Source organism: Struthio camelus, chromosome 1 (assembly GCF_040807025.1).
Source record: "Struthio camelus isolate bStrCam1 chromosome 1, bStrCam1.hap1, whole genome shotgun sequence".
Taxonomy (NCBI): Eukaryota; Metazoa; Chordata; class Aves; order Struthioniformes; family Struthionidae; genus Struthio; species Struthio camelus.
In genome coordinates this window covers 198,709,110-198,728,545 of record NC_090942.1, presented here as the reverse complement: position 1 = coordinate 198,728,545, position 19,436 = coordinate 198,709,110, and the positions used below count along the sequence as shown (strand labels likewise).

General features: G+C 37.1%; 1 protein-coding gene across 4 annotated transcripts in view; it reads left to right on the top strand.

Annotated features, from left to right (window-relative positions):
• Window positions 1–19,436, top strand: part of BRCA2 (BRCA2 DNA repair associated) — a 42,340-nt gene that overhangs the window by 21,886 nt on the left and 1,018 nt on the right. For all 4 annotated transcript variants that reach the window (XM_068930104.1, XM_068930105.1, XM_068930103.1 and 1 more), the window contains 14 exons: window positions 1,729–1,798; window positions 2,181–2,611; window positions 3,575–3,765; window positions 4,597–4,784; window positions 9,457–9,627; window positions 9,940–10,291; window positions 10,942–11,097; window positions 13,237–13,381; window positions 15,093–15,214; window positions 16,278–16,479; window positions 16,715–16,881; window positions 16,976–17,111; window positions 17,721–17,977; window positions 18,693–18,845. In XM_068930104.1, coding sequence (XP_068786205.1) covers window positions 1,729–1,798; window positions 2,181–2,611; window positions 3,575–3,765; window positions 4,597–4,784; window positions 9,457–9,627; window positions 9,940–10,291; window positions 10,942–11,097; window positions 13,237–13,381; window positions 15,093–15,214; window positions 16,278–16,479; window positions 16,715–16,881; window positions 16,976–17,111; window positions 17,721–17,977; window positions 18,693–18,845 — 2,741 coding nt within the window. The remainder of the gene's footprint in view (window positions 1–1,728; window positions 1,799–2,180; window positions 2,612–3,574; window positions 3,766–4,596; window positions 4,785–9,456; window positions 9,628–9,939; window positions 10,292–10,941; window positions 11,098–13,236; window positions 13,382–15,092; window positions 15,215–16,277; window positions 16,480–16,714; window positions 16,882–16,975; window positions 17,112–17,720; window positions 17,978–18,692; window positions 18,846–19,436) is intronic.

The window sequence follows — 19,436 nt, the reverse complement described above, 5'->3', positions numbered from 1 at the left end:
GTAAGTTGCTGCCAGAGAACAATTTTGAACCATGCATCTGTGAATACTATCCTACCCTGCAACACAATCTGGACAATGTTGCTGTGTATGGTGGAACAACTGAAAACAGTTCTATCTCCAGTGCAATCTTTCCTCTTCCCCTTCGTAGCCGAAAGGCACAGCACAGATCAATTTAAGTTCCAGTTAAACATGATTTAGATATGTTGATAAGTCCAAGATGAGCATATTTTTTGAATAATGGAAGGAGGAGAAGCTGGTATGTGCAAACATGCTCTCTTCTCTTGCAACTGCAGATAATAAATGAATAAATTGCTAAATGAGTTCTTAATTGAATGGGGAGCTTACCTGGAATTAAACGTATGCTAAACATTCCCCTACCAGGAACCCAAAGCATCTTGCACACTCACAAATGAGAATTGAGAGTTCAGCTTTATGGTCACTTATCTTTTAGTTCTGTTTGAAACCATATGAACAAGAATTGGGGATCAGTAGGAGATGGCATCAGTTATTTATTTTTCAAACTGTACTGTAACTGCCAAGAACCTCAAATAAGACCAGTTAGAGCTCTTATGTGACCCCAGATGTGCTGGGTTTGATTCTGGTTCCTAGTTTCTTAAAATGGCTACCAGTCCACTCATACACTTATTGCTTGCCAAGTGTTCTGACCATATAAGGGGAAATAACGTATTCCTAAATCTGTCTTATTTGTCACGTAAGATGGCATGTGGCTGAATATTATCTTTATAAAGATCTTGCTCAGTCTCTCATTTTCCAGAGAGAAGAATCTTTAAGAAAGTTCTATATTTCTAAATTGAAAAAAAAAATCAGTCACGTGGCGTCAATTTTGCATTTTGCCTCAGTGTTTAATTTATCAGGTGTATTGAACTATGTATTAAAGAGGAGAACTGTGTTGTTCCTTGAAAATGTATTTTGCATTTCTGATGGCCTGTCACCAGACTACTGACAATTCTGCTATTTTCCTTGGTTTTTGCCACAGCAAGATTTCTTGAGACTCTGTAAAGTTTTCCTTCTAGTGTCAAACTCTGTCTGTTAGGAGTTTTAATTTGTCTTTGTTGGTCTGTAACTATCTGTGTATCCTTGGTTAATTGATAACTGTAACTGTAATGCTTAGAGCAAGCAGATGTTGGCAGAATATCTGGTTCTGGCCATGTGAAACATGTGAAATGCACAAGAGCATTGCATTCCAAAGGATGCTAGTTACTGAACTGGTAAATAGAAATAATATTTCTAGGGGCCATCAGGTTATGAAAGACAAGTTTGTGCTGTAAAAAATTTGTAATATTCAGAAATGGTGAAGATGATTGCTTTTTCCTTCTGTAAGTGGTTTTGAGCAGTACTATTGAAAAACATATTCAGACATTAAAAGTTCAGATATTAAGAGTTGTTCTGACAGTAAGATTAGCCCTGGAAGTGTTAAATGTTTTGTGCCTGATTGTTTTTTCTATATTTATTTATTTATTATTCATCAAAGATAAGCTAGGAAAACGGAAATGGCTTTCTCAACATCAAAGACATTTTATACAAAGATTTTATTGCAAAAAATAGGACAAAGAACTCTTTTAACCCATTCTACAAACTTGTCTTTTTCTGTATTAACATTATAAATATATAGTTATATGTAACTATATAACTATAGTTATATATAGATATGTTCTGTAAATATCCATCCATATAACGTACCCTTTCAAACTTTTTTTCTAATTAAAGGCATTTTCAAAGACAGAAGAAAATTTATATACCATGTTCCTTTAAAACCTATAACTTGTGGACCTTTTGGGTGAGTTATTTATAATATATTTTAGAGTTTCTTAAGACCTTACAGTTTCTTGGGACTTTAACGTGTGGTGGTAGTTTGTTACCCAACTTTGTAAAAGATGAAGCAATTTTGCTTCGGAATAAACACATCAAATTACCATATGACATGTATTCCTGCAGTAGTTCACTGAGATGCAAAACAGAAATTTTACACTTGTTTATCTTTTCTCAGTAGATGCAAATTAAGTATTCAGTTTTTAAAAAGTCAAAGACTAGATAACATTCTATCTTTTTATTGGTGTGGCTTTGAACGTTACTTTGATAAATTAAGAACATCAACGTTTTTTACAAAGAATCATGTCGGGAAGCTGAACCTATATGCTTAAATGTTTTCACCTCCGCAGTTCTACTAAAGAACGACAAGAAGTCAAGAATCCTACCTTTACTCTTCCAGATCAAGACTTCAAAGGATTTAGATCTAAATCTGCCATTTTTCAGCACTGTGCACTAAGAGAGTCTTCAAGTGGTACTTCAGGGTTTTCTACTCCACGTAAGGCCTTGACTGAAGAGACTGAAGAAGCAAAAAGTTTGTACAAACCTAGCAAAACTGTTAAAACTTTTATTCCACCCTTCAGAACAAAGCTGACTTTTTCTACAGATGAACAAGATGGCAGCAGCGGATGTGACTCTCTGATCAGCAAAAATATGACTAAAGAGAGGGAAACAGATTGGATCACAGTTAAACAAAATATTGCCGAAGCTCACCATCCCCAATCAGAGGGGAGCAGTTACATCCAGCAAGCAGCAGACAATGACTTAGAAAATGGCAATTCAGGTATTTTCAGATTTTGATCACTTACCTGCTACAAACACTAACGATCTGAATTTGACCTTTAAGGGCTTTAAACGTTCTGTCAGACTTTTTATTTTCTTTATAAGCCTTTTTTGTAGGGGAAATTGGGAAATAATGACTTTCCTCATAGTTTATACTGTGCTTATAATATGGCATATGCATCTTGAAAGTTAATTACAAATGTGAACAATTTGTTTTCACAGGCTCTTTCAGGAACAAATGTTTAAGATGGTTATGTTTCATTTGATGTTTGGTTTTTTTTGTATATGTGTGTGCGTATATGTATATATATTATATATATATAAAAAAAGTATTCTAGTATCTTTATGGAGTGGCCTTGCTATACTTCATTCACTTTTATAGAAGCTTATATTCATTGTGTTTCCTGATTAGGCTGACTGTGGCGTTTTCAAAGCAGCAGAGTTTAAAAGCTCTGCTCTTTCACTTTTTGGTGTATGGACTTATTATGCCTTCTAGTCTCTCTAGAATGTTCTAGTATGTATAGTTTATGTAACTATTAAAATCAAATAATTTGGATTTCTTCAGAAGGACTCATGTATATCAGTTTAAACATACACATAAGTGTTTACAGAACTAGATCCCCTATTTACAGGTCAGTCTCAGGATTACAGACTTCCTAGTCATCATCTACCTGTTTCTATTCGTGTGATGTTTTCTATGAAGATAGAGCTCAGTCTGCGGAAAAATATATGGTGTTAAGTTTAGTTCAGGGACTTCAGCTCATTTCATGTCAATATTTTTCAAATGCCTGCAGTAAACACTGCTTTTTACATGCTTTAAACTTTGGATGTTTAGACTTCTTGCAGATTCTAAAGATCTGTGTAGTGACTTGGAAAATATGGATCTTTGAATCGGCTTTTATTCTATGAGTATCTTAAATTGATAATATTTTAAGTAGGCCTTGATGACCTCTTATTTTTGCAGCTATGAGCAAGATGATGACAAATCTCCACTGTGCAAGACATCTGCAGGAAATGAGAATTAAAAAGAAATATAGCCAAAATGTTAGCTCACAACCAGGCAGTCTTTATGTCATAAAAACGTCTGCAAGAAATAGAATCTCTCTGAAAACTGCAGTAGAAGAGACGTCTCCTAGTTCTTATTCTGTGGAACAGGTATATTCATACCTTTATACTGTACATCTTTCCAGGGTCTCTTCCTTAAAACAAAAATCTTTTGAATAGATACAGAATCACAGAATGGTTGAGGTTGGAAGGGACCTCTGGAGATCATCTAGTCCAACCTCCCTGCTCAAGCAGAGTCCTCTAGAGCATATTTCCCAGGATCACATCCAGATGGGTTTTGAGTATCTCCAGGGAAGAAGACTGCACTACCTCTCTGGGCAACCTGTTCCAGTGCTCAGTCACCCTCACAGTATCTTGTTTGGTTTCAGGATGAGTACAGAAGCTATTATACCAGTTGCTACAGCTTTTTAAGGAGTCTTGTGTAGCTGCAGTTTTTAGGAATATTCCAAATCTTACACATTTCTGTAACATCATCAAATGAGAGAAGCAGAACAAGGAAAAAATCCACCAGTGATAGCAGCTAATGACTTTTAGCTGAGTCAGTACCAAAAACTTCTTGCTTTACATCATCAAATGAGAGAAGCAGAACAAGGAAAAAATCCACCAGTGATAGCAGCTAATGACTTTTAGCTGAGTCAGTACCAAAAACTTCTTGCTTTAGGCACAGTAAAGGTGCAAAGCCTGGTAAACTTTTTGAAATTCCTTTTAAAAGCACATATGTAGTGCTGCACTTGGGCAAAAATAGTTGTTGAGAGTTCCTCTGTTCTCCTTGGATTACATACAAAATGACAAGGTCAGATAAAAGCTTTCTGAAACTCAAGGAGATATTTTATGTGAATTTTTAGCATTAGATGTAAAAAATCAGCTGAATTATTTACTGTATTGTCATTATTTTGCCTTTTTTAATCTTATTTTTTACAGCTTTACACATATGGTGTTTCAAAACATTGCATACAAGTTAACAGTGTGAATGCAGAATGTTTTCAGTTTCTCATGGAAGAGTTTTTCAGTAAGGAGTATTTACTAGCTGGACATGGGATGCAACTTGCTGATGGAGGATGGCTAATACCTACAGATGAGGGTAAAGCTGGAAAAAAGGAGTTTTACAGGTATTTATGAACTTGAGGCAAGTGTGCTATTTTAGTTTGCGATTCTCTTATTCCCTGCAATAAGTTTAACAAATTAATCTTTTAAAGTCTCTAGCTACTTTTTTACCTTGCATTTTTAGTACACCTCTGTTACTGTAACTGCGTAGACTACTGTTAAGTAAAATCGCTGTTCATGATCTTAATTGAGCATTAAGCAAAACATAAAGTCAACTTAGAAATTTGCGGAGGTTCTCCTATAGCATATGTAGTCTAAAAAAATTTACTGATTAATTTAGCCCTTTATCGTTTTGTTTAATTATAGCCTTAATAGGTTGTGACTTTTTCAAGTGGAAAAAGATTTGCCTCTGTTAGGCTCAAGAGTTTAGGGGGTGGGAGAACGAAGGAATGAAGGTCAGGTTTTGAGGGGGCAGAGGTTGTTTAAGGTTTCTTTGGCAGAACAATGCTGGAAATGTTTTTTAGTGATGAAATTTTTAAAGCTGACTTTACAAAAAGAAGCTGGATTTATAGCATAATTTGAAGGAAGCCAAGATTCCACTGGTAGAACTTTCACTGATTCATTCAAGCTTTCTTTTGAGTGTAAGCAAAAGCAAAGAAGCAAAAGAAGCGTACAAACAACTCCAGTCTTCTCGGACCACCTTCTGTTCCTGGACAATTAAGGTCATTTGAGATAAACTGAAAACAAAAATGTGTTGAGTACATCTCTTCTAAACACTTTCATTAAAACTGTGTTTTGTTTTGCTGTAAGCAAATTTATACATTAAATACAACTTTAGCAAAAGTATGTGTAACAGAAAAAGGAACTGTTGGTGTATTGTTTCAGCAAAACTTCAGAAAATATTGGCCAGTAAAATAATTTCTGGACTTTCGCTAATTTTGTCAGTCAATTTGAAGGTGTTTTTTTTTTCCCAAGTCAGCATCGTTGGTGGTGTGTGTTCACCCAAATACTCAAGCTAAGACCTGTACTTGAGCAGTATTTGTAGTTAAGCTTGTGTTACCAACATACATAATATCGGAATGAAGACATTTGTGGCATCTGCTTTCCAATAGCAAAATGCAACGGAGACTAGGTCTGTTCCAAGCTCCAGGACTGCTTTCACTTGCAAGTCTGAGTTTGGCCTGGTGGAGTTAGTGCCAGTAAACCAGTGTGGAGAAAATTGACTTGTACAAGATGTTTACTTCCGTGTTGTAATCTGCACTTCCTCCTGGAAAAAATGCTTTATCATGCTGATCAGTGGGTCAGGGTCATTGCTGACTTTTCCCACATGACTTTAGGAAACATTTTTGGTGCCATCAGTATTTATTCATCTTGGGAGAACTGTGTCTGTACCAGAATAACTATGCAGTTATTCTGCATAGTTCTCAAGATCAAGTGCTGGAATTTACAGAATCATGAAGTAGGTTAAGTTGGAAGGGACCTCCAGCAATCATCCAGTCCAAGCCCCTGTTCAAAACAAGTCTGTTTAGATCTGGTTACTTAGGGACTTGTCTAACTGAGTCTTGAACACCTCCAAGGGTAGAGATTCCTCAACCCCTTTGGGTAGTCCATGCTACCCAAGTGTTTGACCACTCTCATGACGTAAAAAAAAAAAAAAAAAAAACTTGAATCTAGTTGGAATTTTCCATGTTCTAACTTGTTGGTTGCACTTCTGAGAAGAGTATGTCTCCATCTTCTCTGTATCCTCCAATCAGGTAGTTGTAGACAGCAATAAGGTCTCCTCTTAGCCTTCTCTTCTTAAAGCTGAACAAACCCAGGTCTCTTAGCCTCTTCTCATATGTAATGTACTTGGTCCCCTGCAGCATGGGGGAACCATCTTGGTGGCTGTCTGCTGGGTTTTCTCCAGGATACCAACATCTTTGTGTTGGAGAGCCCAAAACTGAACACAGCACTCCAGGTGTAGTCTCACAAATGCTGAAGAGAGGGGAAGGATCACTTCTCTGCTGGCTTCACTCTTAACAGTACAGCCCAGGATGCAGTTGCCCTTTGCTGCAGGGGCACACTGCTGCCTCATGATCGTCTTGTAATTCAGCAGGACCCAAGATCCTTTTCTTCAAAGCTGTTTCCCAGACAGACAGCCCCAGCGTGTTATTGTTACATGGAGTTATTCCATTCCAGGTGCAAGATTTTGCATTTGGTTTTGTTGAATATTGAGATTCCTGTTAGTCCATTTCTCCAGCCTGTCCAGGTCCCTCTGAATAGCAGCCTTGCCCTCCAATGTGTTAGCTACTCCCCCTAGTTTGGCGTCATCTGCAAACTTGCCCGAAAGTGGACTCTGTCCTGTGCTCCAGGTTGCTGATGAAGACATTAAACAGTATTGGTCCCCATATTGATCCTTAACAGATGCCACTAGTTACTGGCCACCAGCTGGACTTCATACTGTGGATCATAACTCTTTGAGCGTAGCAGTGCTGCCAATTTTCCACCCATCTTATCATCTACTTTTCCAGCCCAAATCTTACCAATTCGGTGATAAGGAAACAAGGGGAGACTGTCAAAGTCTTTACTGAAGTCAAGGTATCTTTGCATTCTGCTCTGGAAGTTGTTGAATCTCTTGATTTGACAATAAATATGAAAATATTCTAGCTTGTTAAACCACTAATTATTGTTATTCTAAATACTGCAAGACAAAGTTAATCCTCCCGCAGCTCCTTTTCACACCCTGTGGCATCACGTGACTGAACTGTTTAATTAACAGCTCTGGGCCGTGTAACCCAGAGGTGGAATATGCAGAGCTTAACCTGACTTGTGGCTTGTCTGTTTATTCCCCCATCTGGCAAGTATTTCACTATTAATTATCATTAATTACAATTACCATCCCTCATTCTTCATTTCCCTCCACTGATGACACAATTGTTGAATTTTTTTTTTTGGGATACACCTTGTCAGAGGGAGTGTTCCTGCAAAGCATGTATGGTTGATGCTTAAAAGACTGGCTGGGATGTTCTCTTGTGTGCAGTAACAGTGCAGGAGCTCTTGCCTACTTGTCAGTGTTTTAGAGTTTTATGCATTTTAGTAAGTATACTGATCGTTGCTTCCTCATAGGAAAGGTTGCTATTTCTAGACTGACAAGCAACACGATTATAGTGTTCTACACAAATGGATAGCACATGTGAGGTTTGGATTGTTTTTTGTCAGGAAGCAGTAGACCTCTGGGGAAAAATGTATCCACTTCTGTATCGGTATATTTGCAATCTACCACTCATATGCATTGGAGGTTCCAGTGGTTATCTTGATTCATTTCACACAATTTTCCTGTGAATAAGAAACGTATTGACACAAAACATCTTATGACTAGACAAGCCAAAGGTTGGCCTTCTTAACCAGTCCATTTTCCTGTTCCAGAGGAAGCTTGTCTTGGCGGTCCTTTTCAGATGCGTTTCTGCTTCTGGTCAAGCCATCTGGTGCATGGCTTTCACCACGTTCCTTTTCTTAGCAAGAGAAGAGAGAAACCACCAACATACTGCTAACTGTCCCAGCACAGCCAAGGCATTTTCGGTATCATAACTTGCTCCGGTGTCAACATAGATCTGACCCTGAATATTAGATTTCCTCTCAAGCATTTTGTAGAGATTGTTCCACAAGTGCCCTCAGTTCCTTTATCTTTTCTGGATTTGTTTATATTTTAAAGTCTATGATTGAGAAGAAATATCTGCTGATGGTCAGTTGAATCAATCTCTTTATCCTGGTAAGTGTATTGATGGAATCTCCATCAACTACAACATATGCACCTTCATTTAGTCATCTATGTTTAGGGTCTTAATTGTGAACTGAATCCTCTCTTTAACTCTTGAATTGCATGGTGTCCTTTACAAGAGATTAGAATATCTCCTAAAGCTTAAAATTACTTGGCTTTGTTCTAATGTAATGATAATTAATTTTGATGGTCATGCCTGCTCTTTGTTTTCCGATGTATGAGTTTTCAACTTTTAATTGTTTCTTTTCCTCACCCAATGCAATATAATTCATTAAAGTGTTCTTGAGGCTTTCTGACCAGTTGGGAACTGACTTTCTTGTGTGCTTTAAGTTATATTCTGACCGATCTAATGGCTCAGCCATTTGAGTCTCTGGTCTGATTCTTCCTTCTTTAATGAAAGGTCCTTCCTAGTAACTAAGAGAGTTGGAAAAAATAAAGGTTTCCAAGAATCCTCGTGCAGTTCATAAGGGTACAGCTCGGAATCAACACAGAATGAAAGTCCGAAAGTTTTTTAGTAGTAACTGAAAGTTTTTAAATGTGTTGTCCACATGCACGTTAAAAAACAAACAAACAAAAATACACAAAGACAACCACCTAAATCACAACTTTAAAGACTGTGAGGTAGAAGGGGATGAATTGTAATTAGTTAATCAAGCACGCAGGGGAAATTCCAGTGTTGAAAGGGAATGGAGCACACATCTCTCCCCTTTATGCTGTGTGTATAGCTGCATGAAGCTGATGGGGCATGTTAAAACATCTCAATTTCGAGAACAAACGTATGTATGTACATTCAAGCTGCCAAAGTGTATATGGACAAGATTTCAGGAAAGACCTCTGGTTCATGGTAAGTAATTTTCCAGTTTTCACAGTAGTAACTGTTCTTTGCCTATGTAGGTATACCAAATGCAATGCTATGGAAAAACATGTAAAAGTAAAAACTTAGTGGATTTCAGATTAATGTATTAATAATTCATTTGCAGAGCCCTCTGTGATACTCCTGGTGTGGATCCCAAGCTAATAACGGAGGCATGGGTTTACAATCACTATAGGTGGATTGTATGGAAATTGGCAGCCATGGAAGTGTCTTTTCCACATAAGTTTGCTAATAGATGTTTGACACCAGAAACAGTGTTGTTGCAATTAAAATACAGGTATGCATAGCAACATATTTGGAGTTGTAATTTGTGATAATATGTGTTTTCTAGTTTATAATATTATAAAATAAGCACATCTACCTTGTATTTATTATTTATTGGAATGCTTGTATTGTTTAAATTAGTTATATCAATATTAAAAATGTATTGCATGTTATTTGCTAAAATTTTTATAAGCTTCACTTTGCTACAATGGTGCTAAATCCTGCAGACTGACGTAGCAATAGTTTATTACTATTATTTTAAAGGAAAACGATTGCGATTAATTTTGCATGTTTTAACAGAGTGTCATGGGTTCTTTTTTTGTAGATATGATTTGGAAATTGATAAAAGTAAACGATCAGCAATCAAAAAAATAATGGAGAAAGATGATACAGCAGGTAAAACACTTGTACTGTGTATTTCTAAGATCATATCACTAAATACCATTGCATCTCCTAGCAGTAACAACAACAGTGTGGAAAGTAAAAAAGAAGCAACAATAATTGAAGTTACCGATGGCTGGTATGGGATTAGAGCTCTTGTGGATCCGCCTCTCAAAGCGTTCTTGCATAGAAAGCGACTGACTGTTGGTCAGAAGATCATAGTACATGGAGCAGAACTCGTTGGCTCTCAGAATGGATGTACACCACTGGAAGCACCAGATTCCCTTATGTTAAAGGTAAAATGAAATATCACTTCAGCTTGATTGGATGCTATTTCCTTGGGCAATGCTATAAACCAGATGGAGTTCTATAGTGAGACAAAAGTTTTGTCAGTTTAGTATCCAAATTGCTAAGACATGACACAAGGCAGTTGACACTATTCGATAGGTTTGGAAGAGAACTTTATAGTAAAAAATTCTGTCAAGGTATGTGTTGCATGTTTTGTCAGTTCTAAATCCTTAACTCAGTGAAACAGCAAGTTACAAAAAACGTTTATCCATCATAGACCTAGAAGCTTGAGGAAAGATGGGAGGAAAAAACAGTTTGTGAGAGGGTGAGCTTGGGAGGGGGGACTCGACTTGTGTGAGGATAATACAGTGCTATGTAAAGTTTCAGTATACAGATTTTTCTATGCTAGTGTAAAGCAATGGCTTATATTTCATAGGTGCACATTTTCTAGAGAAGTTTAACTTACCAGATTTTAATACCTACGTAAAATACATTTTTCAATGTGAAAAGAAATCCTGTGATCAAAATGTGGTATGTTCAGGTGGAGAAATGAGAGATTTTTAGTGAGGTCAGCATAAAAATACTCTTTCATCTAATAAGTCTGATTTCTTTTTGACCTATCGGTGACACTTTTTCATTCAACAATGAACTTATTCAGATTTCAGCTAACAGTACTCGATGTGCACGATGGCATGCAAAACTAGGATTTCATCGGGATCCCAGACCTTTTCCTTTGCCTTTGTCATCGCTTTACAGTGAGGGTGGTGCAGTGGGGTGTATTGATGTAGTTATTCAAAGAACTTATCCTTTTCAGGTATGGTATAAGTATTTTATACATCTAATAATTCTATTAGATCTAGCTTATCTAAACAGTTAATTGTTGCATCATTTCCCAAATAAGACTTAATATAGAATGCTAAAAAGTTTAACCAATGATACCATTATATGTAACATGAAAAGTGTGCATGCGTTTAATATTTCAGTAGTGGCATAGTGTGCATGTGTTTAATGTTTCAGTAGTGGCATATCCTGATTTTTAAGAAGAATTTCAGTTTATGCTCAGTATCCTCTGGCTAACTTTGTTTTCAGCTTCAAAGAACCAGAAATAATTGAAATTCAGATCTCTAATCTAACAAGAACAACAGAGCTTGTTTGAAAGAAGAGGAAAAAAAACATTGACAGCTTCAACTCCAAGTAGAAATGTCCAACCCAATTTGCTATATTAATAGTACTCAATATCCATGCTAAATAATTTAAATATTGAGAACTAATTGTAAAAATCATTTTTCTTATATGTAGCTGATGATTATATTGTGTAAGGTGTATTATTTAAAATATTACTGAAAATATAGTGTGATTATTATGTAAAATAGAATGAAGATGTTTTAAATATTCAGACAGATTTTAAATGTGATCCAACTTCACTGTAACTACTCGCTTTTCATAACAGACCTAACTACAAGAAGAAACAATGTTTTCATTGGTGATTAGTCCTCTTAATGTTAACAGCATAATCAGCATACAACATTCATGTTTTGTTACCTTTTCTCAGAGTATGTTATACTTGGCACGTACATATAGGGTTTTTAATTTCCTTGGCATTTGCTTTCTAAAATGTTATTTAAATGTTGATCGATGTGACATGAATTCCACCAAGATAATATCAATATTTGTTTGGGTCATTATTTTGATATTTAGATCATTTTTTAATGGAAGAAATTGCAGCGCTATCTATGTGGACTCGCTGATAGAGCTAACATTTATTTAGGTCCCAGAAAGGAGCCTCTAATCTGTAGCCTCATCACAGTAAATGGCTTCGAGGCTCTGGAGGAAAGTGGTGCTTTGTATTTTATCTCCTCAAGAGATCAACTTGCTTGTTTGTTTTTCTGAAACACTGAAAATCTTGCTCCAACATAACAAACATACCAAAGAGATAGGAAGACTTAGGCTATCTATCTCCTTTTTACCTGAAGAGTCAAGTGGTCTTGGACCCACAGTAACCCTAATTTGAGGTATCATACTGCATATAGTAGAGGAAATATAAAGCATGCATTTAATGAGACAGGCAGGGCCTTTTTCAACAGTTGACTGCCTCTGAAGGATCAATCCTTCATCTCCTCTTCATCATGCTCCTGGCTATACTGTCTTGCTGCTTCTTTATGCTAAATCTGGAGCTCACCTGACCCCCTTGCTTAGCTAATTTAGTTTACTAAACCAGCAAAAAAGCAAACTGCTTTCTATTGGATTAGCAAACTAACATGTTCCAGTGAGGGCCAGATAAGCACTAGAGCCAGTGCAAAGGAGGAGGCAGAGCTGCACAGCAAAGAGCAAGGGAAGGAGCCAGAGACTACCACTTTCAGCAGTGGTAGCCTCTTTGTTTGGCTCACCTATCTCTTCAAACCATGCACTTAAGGCAGCAGACAAACCAGTTCTGACAGGGCTGTGGATGAGGCTGTAATCCTGTGAAAACGCTTCAGGCGAAAGTAGTTTAAGGGCAACAGCAGAACACCATTATAGTTCTTTTATGGCATCTAATCCAGCTTGTTAATATAGACTGTACAGCTGAAGTGCAAAGATGAATTGGGTAGAATGCAGTTCTGGTATTTTTTCACCATTGAGTTTGATTTTTTTTTTTTTTTTTTTGTTCTTTAAATCTAAATGCATCTACAAGAGGGATCCAGCTATCTTGTAAATTACGTCATTGATATCTGTTATGATAAGCTATGATTTCTTCAGCTTTTAAATCATAGAGGTTTGACTACAGCTGCTCTGTTCTCTCTGCAAATCTTTATCTAGATTTATCAACCAAGGCAGTGGGGTTTTGCCTTTTATATATAATATTGAAAGAACTACTACCTGTTTAGTTTTTAAAGCATTTTTGCTTAACAGTCTTAGAAAGAAGTCAAATGAGTTTCTAAAAAATGTGATTTTTGTTTGAATATTTTTATTTCAGTGGATGGAGAAGACATCAACTGGGTCATATGTGTTTCGTAACAGTCGAGCTGAAGAAAGGGAAGCTGCCAAGTATGCAGAGGATCAACAAAAGAAACTGGAAGCTCTGTTTGCAAAAGTCCAAGCAGAATTTGAAAAGCGTGAAGGTAAAGCTTTCATTGCTTCAAAACATGTAATGAGAACACACTTTTTTTTTTTGCATTTACAAAAGAATTTAAAGAATCTAACAAAAGCCTCTTTGAGAGTAGGGAAGAGGAAATGCATGTAGTAGTAGGGGGAAAGAATTGTGTGTGTGTGTTGTTTTGATATTTACTTCCCATGTATTAAGGCATTCCAGTATAAAACAACTGCATACCTAACTTGTTTGGCTTTGTGACTCTCCAAGACTCTGAGAACTTGCTGGTAGCTAGGCTGCTGAAAATCGCCATTGAGATAATGGTCAGGAAGGTGCTACAAGACTGTAAACCGTCTAATTCCATCCTCTTCAAAGACTTGGCACTGTCAAGCTTGTTCAAGGGGTGAACACTGCTTAAGGTCTATCTCAATAGACCTGAGTGCCAAGATACTGAGCACTCGACATCTTTCGTCACAAGCCATCATGGAGACCTTAGGTCAATGGGATTACGGTGCACAGCCTTGGCAGTGATTTCTGGCAGTAGTTTCAGGTTTGTTGTTGCTACAAGTGCTACAGTTGGCTGCCGTTTGCTACAACCTCATGAAGCTGGCTGTTGCATCAGAAATATGTTTGCTTCCCCTGAAGTTTGACTCAGCTAAGCTCAAACAAGGAAGGGCATTAGGAATCTTGCCACACTGTTTTTAGATTCTAGGTGCCTTGATCTTCTGGTCTATATGTTTTTAATTTGCCAGGAACAGATGGGATTCCATCACTAGTTGCAGGCTTCACAGTTCAAATTCCGTAGGGTCATATCTGCCACCCAGCTGGCCTACCCCTTCTCAAAGGTTTTTTTCATGGTGATCCATTACACTAATATGTCCTCTTGCTACCTTCTCAGAGCGTGGAGTCTTTCAGGAATAACAAGGAAAAGGCAAATGTTGCAAATATTACCCTACCCTAAAAATATATATTTTTAATTCCTACTTGAAATCAAAGATTAGTTTATAACTTCAAACTTCCTTGATGTGACCTTGCATGTATCAGTTACCTCACTGCCTTGGTTCATGTTGATTGGTAAACTTATCAATGCTGGAGCCTACTATTTGAGGTCTTCTTCCCTGAGGGAATTCACCAAAATGCTAGCAGCAAAGATGACCTACCTAATTAGAAGATAGCGTTCTATCCCTTTAACACAGTAAAGTTAATTTGCATGTTAGTTTGTGTCCTAAGAAAAGGAGGCTTTGCGTGCCCTCCTGTGGTCACCTTTTGTGAGGAGAGGAGGAGGAAGTGACAGACAAACAGATCACATGGTCAAGTATCAGTGTAGGTTCATGGCAGCCTCTCAAGTCCCCCACCCTCTCCTGAGTGCAGGCTCTGGTATTTGCTTGCTAAGCTGGCAGAAAACTATTGCCTTGTTTTTAGCATTACTTTTCTGGTGGTTTAGCACACTGAACTGGCTCATTGAGGGGTCAGACAAGTCCCAAAATTGATTAATCTTTTCATAAAACTTTCCCCTGAGTCTGCATGATATTCTAGTCTACATTGCATTTAAATTAATTTGAATTCTTTTCACTAGTATTTTCCTAAAGAAAATGAATTTCTGTAGAGTAGCAGTTTGTACTTTTATTTGGACAAGGCCTAAATACTGTCATGCTCTTATATCCTTTTTTCTTTATTCTTAAAATGTATTGACTGTATCTGACATATTCTGCATTTTTTTGTTTGGTTGGTTTTTTAAACAGAAAGAACTAGCAGAAAAGTTCTGAGATCACGCATAGTCACAAGACAGCAAATCCGTAATTTGCAAGATGGTGCAGAACTTTATGAAGCAATTCAGAATGCATCTGATCCTGGCTATATGGAGGTAATCGTAGATGCTGCTGGGCTAATATTGAAATGGTGGTGGAATTATTTCCAATTTAGTACCTGCTGCTAAAATCAACCATTAGATTACCATGTATTTTGCCTTCTTTTAAGATTTCCTACAGTATGCTTATTGCTAAGAAGGTTCGAATTAAAAATTTGAAAATTATTTGAATGAAGGCTTGTTAAAATAGCCAAGTGATATCTTGGGTTGCAAAAAAGAATAGATTACTCTCTTTTGATATAACAAATCCAGTAGTGCAATTATGAGTTAGTAGCTGTTGTTATTTTATTACTTTGTTCTGTCTTATGTAGACAAAAACTAAATGTGTCTATTAAGTGTTTAGTTGCACACGTTTTTCTTGCACACTGCTCACTTAAGCATTTGAATGATTATACTGTCTTTATCTCTTTATTCCCTGTTCCAGTTCAATCCCAATTTTTAGGTGTTTTACCTTTATTAATTAGATGGAGATGATTAGTCTCTACCAGTTGTTATAAAATAAATGCGTGCCTCATGTGTTGCAAGGTCAGGGTCCTTAACTGCACTAAAACCCTACAGCTGTGACTTTATTTGGTAAAATGTTAAGCATATCTGTTATGCTACATGTAAAGGCATCTAGATCTTGAAGGGCTTGGTCAGAAAGATGACACTGCTGAGGCATTTTAGTATAAATCACTGTGTCAGCTCAGAGACAGCAGCCAGCTGAGAGGGGTGCATCTCTTTTCTTCTCACAGAACTTTCTTTTAATATATAATCATGCCTGTTATACTAAATATTCATATTAGTTATTAAGTTCTTAGCAGACTCCTCACCAATTACCACATAAGAACCACATATAATGTGATACTAGTATTCACATGGTGCTTAGTAGCCTCAGTCAAGACTGGTGACCCCATTGTTCTAACATACAATCATTTCAGGTCCTAGTAGTATATCAGTTGAACAATAAATTATTGGTAACAGAAGAATACTTAGAAAAGAGGCTGTTTAAAAACCTTGAGAGGATTTTTTTTTTTAATTAATAAAAAAAGATACTGAATACATTTTACCTTGGTTACAGGGATATCTCAGTGAAGACCAGTTAAAAGCTTTGAATGCTCACAGGCAGATGATGAATGATAAAAAGCAAGCTCAGATACAGGCAGAATTCAAGAAGGCAGTAGAGTCTGCAGAACAGGAGGAACTTGGTTATTCCAAAAGGGATGTGTCTACTGTATGGAAATTATGTGTGGTAGACTACAGAAAGCAAGAAAACCATAACGGTTAGTATTTGGAGATGTGTAAGTAACTTTAATTTACATATGACAACAGCTCAACATAACAGGTAGATTTGAAAAGAGTTTCCTGACAGTGTTCTAGATTGCATATCAACTTTTAAGGTTGTATTTGCTTTTGACTTAGGTTTTTTTGATAGAGGGAATGCTGTGGATTTCTTTTGTTTAAGAAGCCTTCACACTAGTATTGTACACGTAACATATCTTAATCTGGTATTTTTAGGAGTGATGCTAAGTATCTGGCGTCCACTGCTAGATGTTTGTTCCCTGCTGAAGGAAGGAAGTCGGTACAGAATCTACCAGCTATCAGCATCACAGTCCAAAGGAAGATCGGACCCAGCTAAAATACAGTTAACAGCAACAAAGAAAACTCAGTATCTACAATTACCAGTAAGTGCTTTAACTTCATGCAGATGTCATAATTAAAAAGTATAGCAGCCTACATGACAGTATATTTTAAATATTTTAAAATGTGTATTTTCAGATCTCACAAGAGATGCTGCCACAGATTTTCTTTCCTCGAAAGGCTCTGGCATTCACAAGTTTATTGGATCCCTCTTTTCAGCCACCATGTGCTGAAGTTGATTTAGTGGGAGTTGTAGTTTCTGTGGGCAAAACAGGTATGTTGTAGACCGCGTTCATGCCTTCCCATTGAATAAGCACAAAAACTTCTTATTTCAAAATTCTAGATGAACTTGGTATTGTTCAGCAGGTCTGTCAAAACCTGCAAATACAGCCCGTCACCGTGGCATGCTGGCAGATATTTTTTGATTTCTCTAAAGAAAATATGTCTTCTCTTATTTGTTCAGGAACTACTTCAGAATGGGAAAATCCAAGCTCGAGACACTTTTACTTTAGGCATTGCAGAAGTTGTCTTGCATGCATGTGAGCTCCTCTTTTGTGTACAGTATCTTGGAACCAGGGGAGCATAGCCATTGAAGCTCACAGGCAGAGACAGGCTGATAATCTTTTGGATAAAAAAGGAAAGCACCCTACGAATACTGTTGTTTACAGAGACCAATTCAAAGTCTGTGTTTCAGTCAGTAGGGAGCTAGTATAGAGTACAAATGAAGTATCACACATCTGTTACCATGCAGATAGGCTGCACTGTTGTATTTATCAATTAGAACTCTTTCAAGATGTGTGGTTTCTTTTTATAAATACAACTCACAGCAATCAACCTTTATTTAAAGATTTACAGTTTAATTCAAATTTTTTCTTATTTTTAGGTTTCACTAGTTTGGTGTACTTATCTGATGAAAACTATAATCTAGCAGCAGTAAAGATCTGGACAGATCTTAGACACCTTGCTATTGAAGATATAGTTGTCCGCTGTTCGTTCATTTCTGCAAGCAACCTTCAGTGGCAATCTGAATTCAGATCAGAAATTCCTGTGCTCTCGGCTGGAGATCTGTCTATATTCTCTGGCAGTCCAAAGGAAAACTATCTTCAAGAGAGATTTAATGAACTGAGAAGTACGATAGAGGTAAACCTGTGGATTTTCAGTTCAGCAGTTAATTTTAGTTATTGCTGTGTTGTATTCTTCACCAAAGAATCCGTTAGTATTAATAACTCTTAGAGTATGTAATGCATGTAACGTTGAATTTTGGGGGGGTTTTGTGGGAGATGGAGTAAGATGTTACATATACTCTTCCTGGAGGACTTTCCGTATCTCCTATCAAATGTCTCTGCTTCCCCCCACCCCCCCTTCAACTCAACAGTACTGTTCTTGAGATGTGCCACAGAATCTTCCCTGGCTAACAAAAATAGTGGAGCTGTCAGTGGGGGAATCTGCCGTGGACGCTTTTGCTCTAGCCTTTTTAAAGTTGACTATCTTGCTCAGCTGAACACAGTCATTAACCAGCTGACTGTTTTTTAAAAAAAAAAAAAAATTTGTAGCTGTGTTAAATAGTGGGATCTGGTCATGCATTCTCACTTCTTACTGAAAAACAGGTTTAAGTACAGAAGCAGGCATTTCTTGTAAATACTATCAGGAAGCTATGATGGGGGGGGGGAGGGAGGGTATCTTGCTCCCCACAGAAGGTGTGGCCATCTTCTAAATTGTTGGCTAGCCATAAAATAAACTTCTAGCAGGATCATAGTGAGAAAGTTTAGTCCCAAATACTTTGTTTGCAAGCATGTAATACTTTTGTAATTTTAAAAACAACTGTTACTGCATTGTAATCTGTTCTTCTTTGTAGAATGTGGATTCTTTTTGTTCTGATGCTGAAAGCAAATTGATGAATTTGCTCCAAAGGAATGGCCCATTTACACCCAACTTACCTAAAAGATATGGCTTGGAGTGCCTTTCCCCTTCCTGCAACTCAGGCCTTTTTGCAGGGCATAAAAGTTTGGTAAGCTTCTTATAGCTAATATTGGTTTTATACAGACATTACTTATCATATAAGCAAATTTTATACTGATGATCTATACTGGTTGGGTTTTTTTCCTCAAAATTTCCACAAAAATTGTAGCTAGAGATTTGTTGCGTCTTAGTCACCTCTTAGTCCACTAAAGTCAACAACCTTATGCATTTTTCGGTAAATTATAGAAGTGTTCCAGTGGTACTTAACGTCCTTTCTGATTTTATATGAGTAAATCGAATCCTCTTTTCCCTTAGGGATCACTTGCTGCTTTCTAGGTCCCATTGTGAAGACTATCCGACATATGGATGTCACAAGGAGGAAAATTCTTCATCAGTATTTTGTTTTTCTTCCAGGACACTCTGCGAGTCCTGCCCTTGTTTAGAGAATATATCTCCTGGTCCTTTTTTCTAGATATAGTTAAGTTGTAGTTCACTTGTTTACATTTGGAGCAGTCTTGACATAAATTTTTGGGGTTAAATAGTACTCTCTTTTCCCTGAAGGTTGCTGGTAGTAAGTTGTTCTGGAAGTGTAGGACTGAGTGCAGTCACAACAAAATTTTGTGCTGCCACTAGTTGCTAG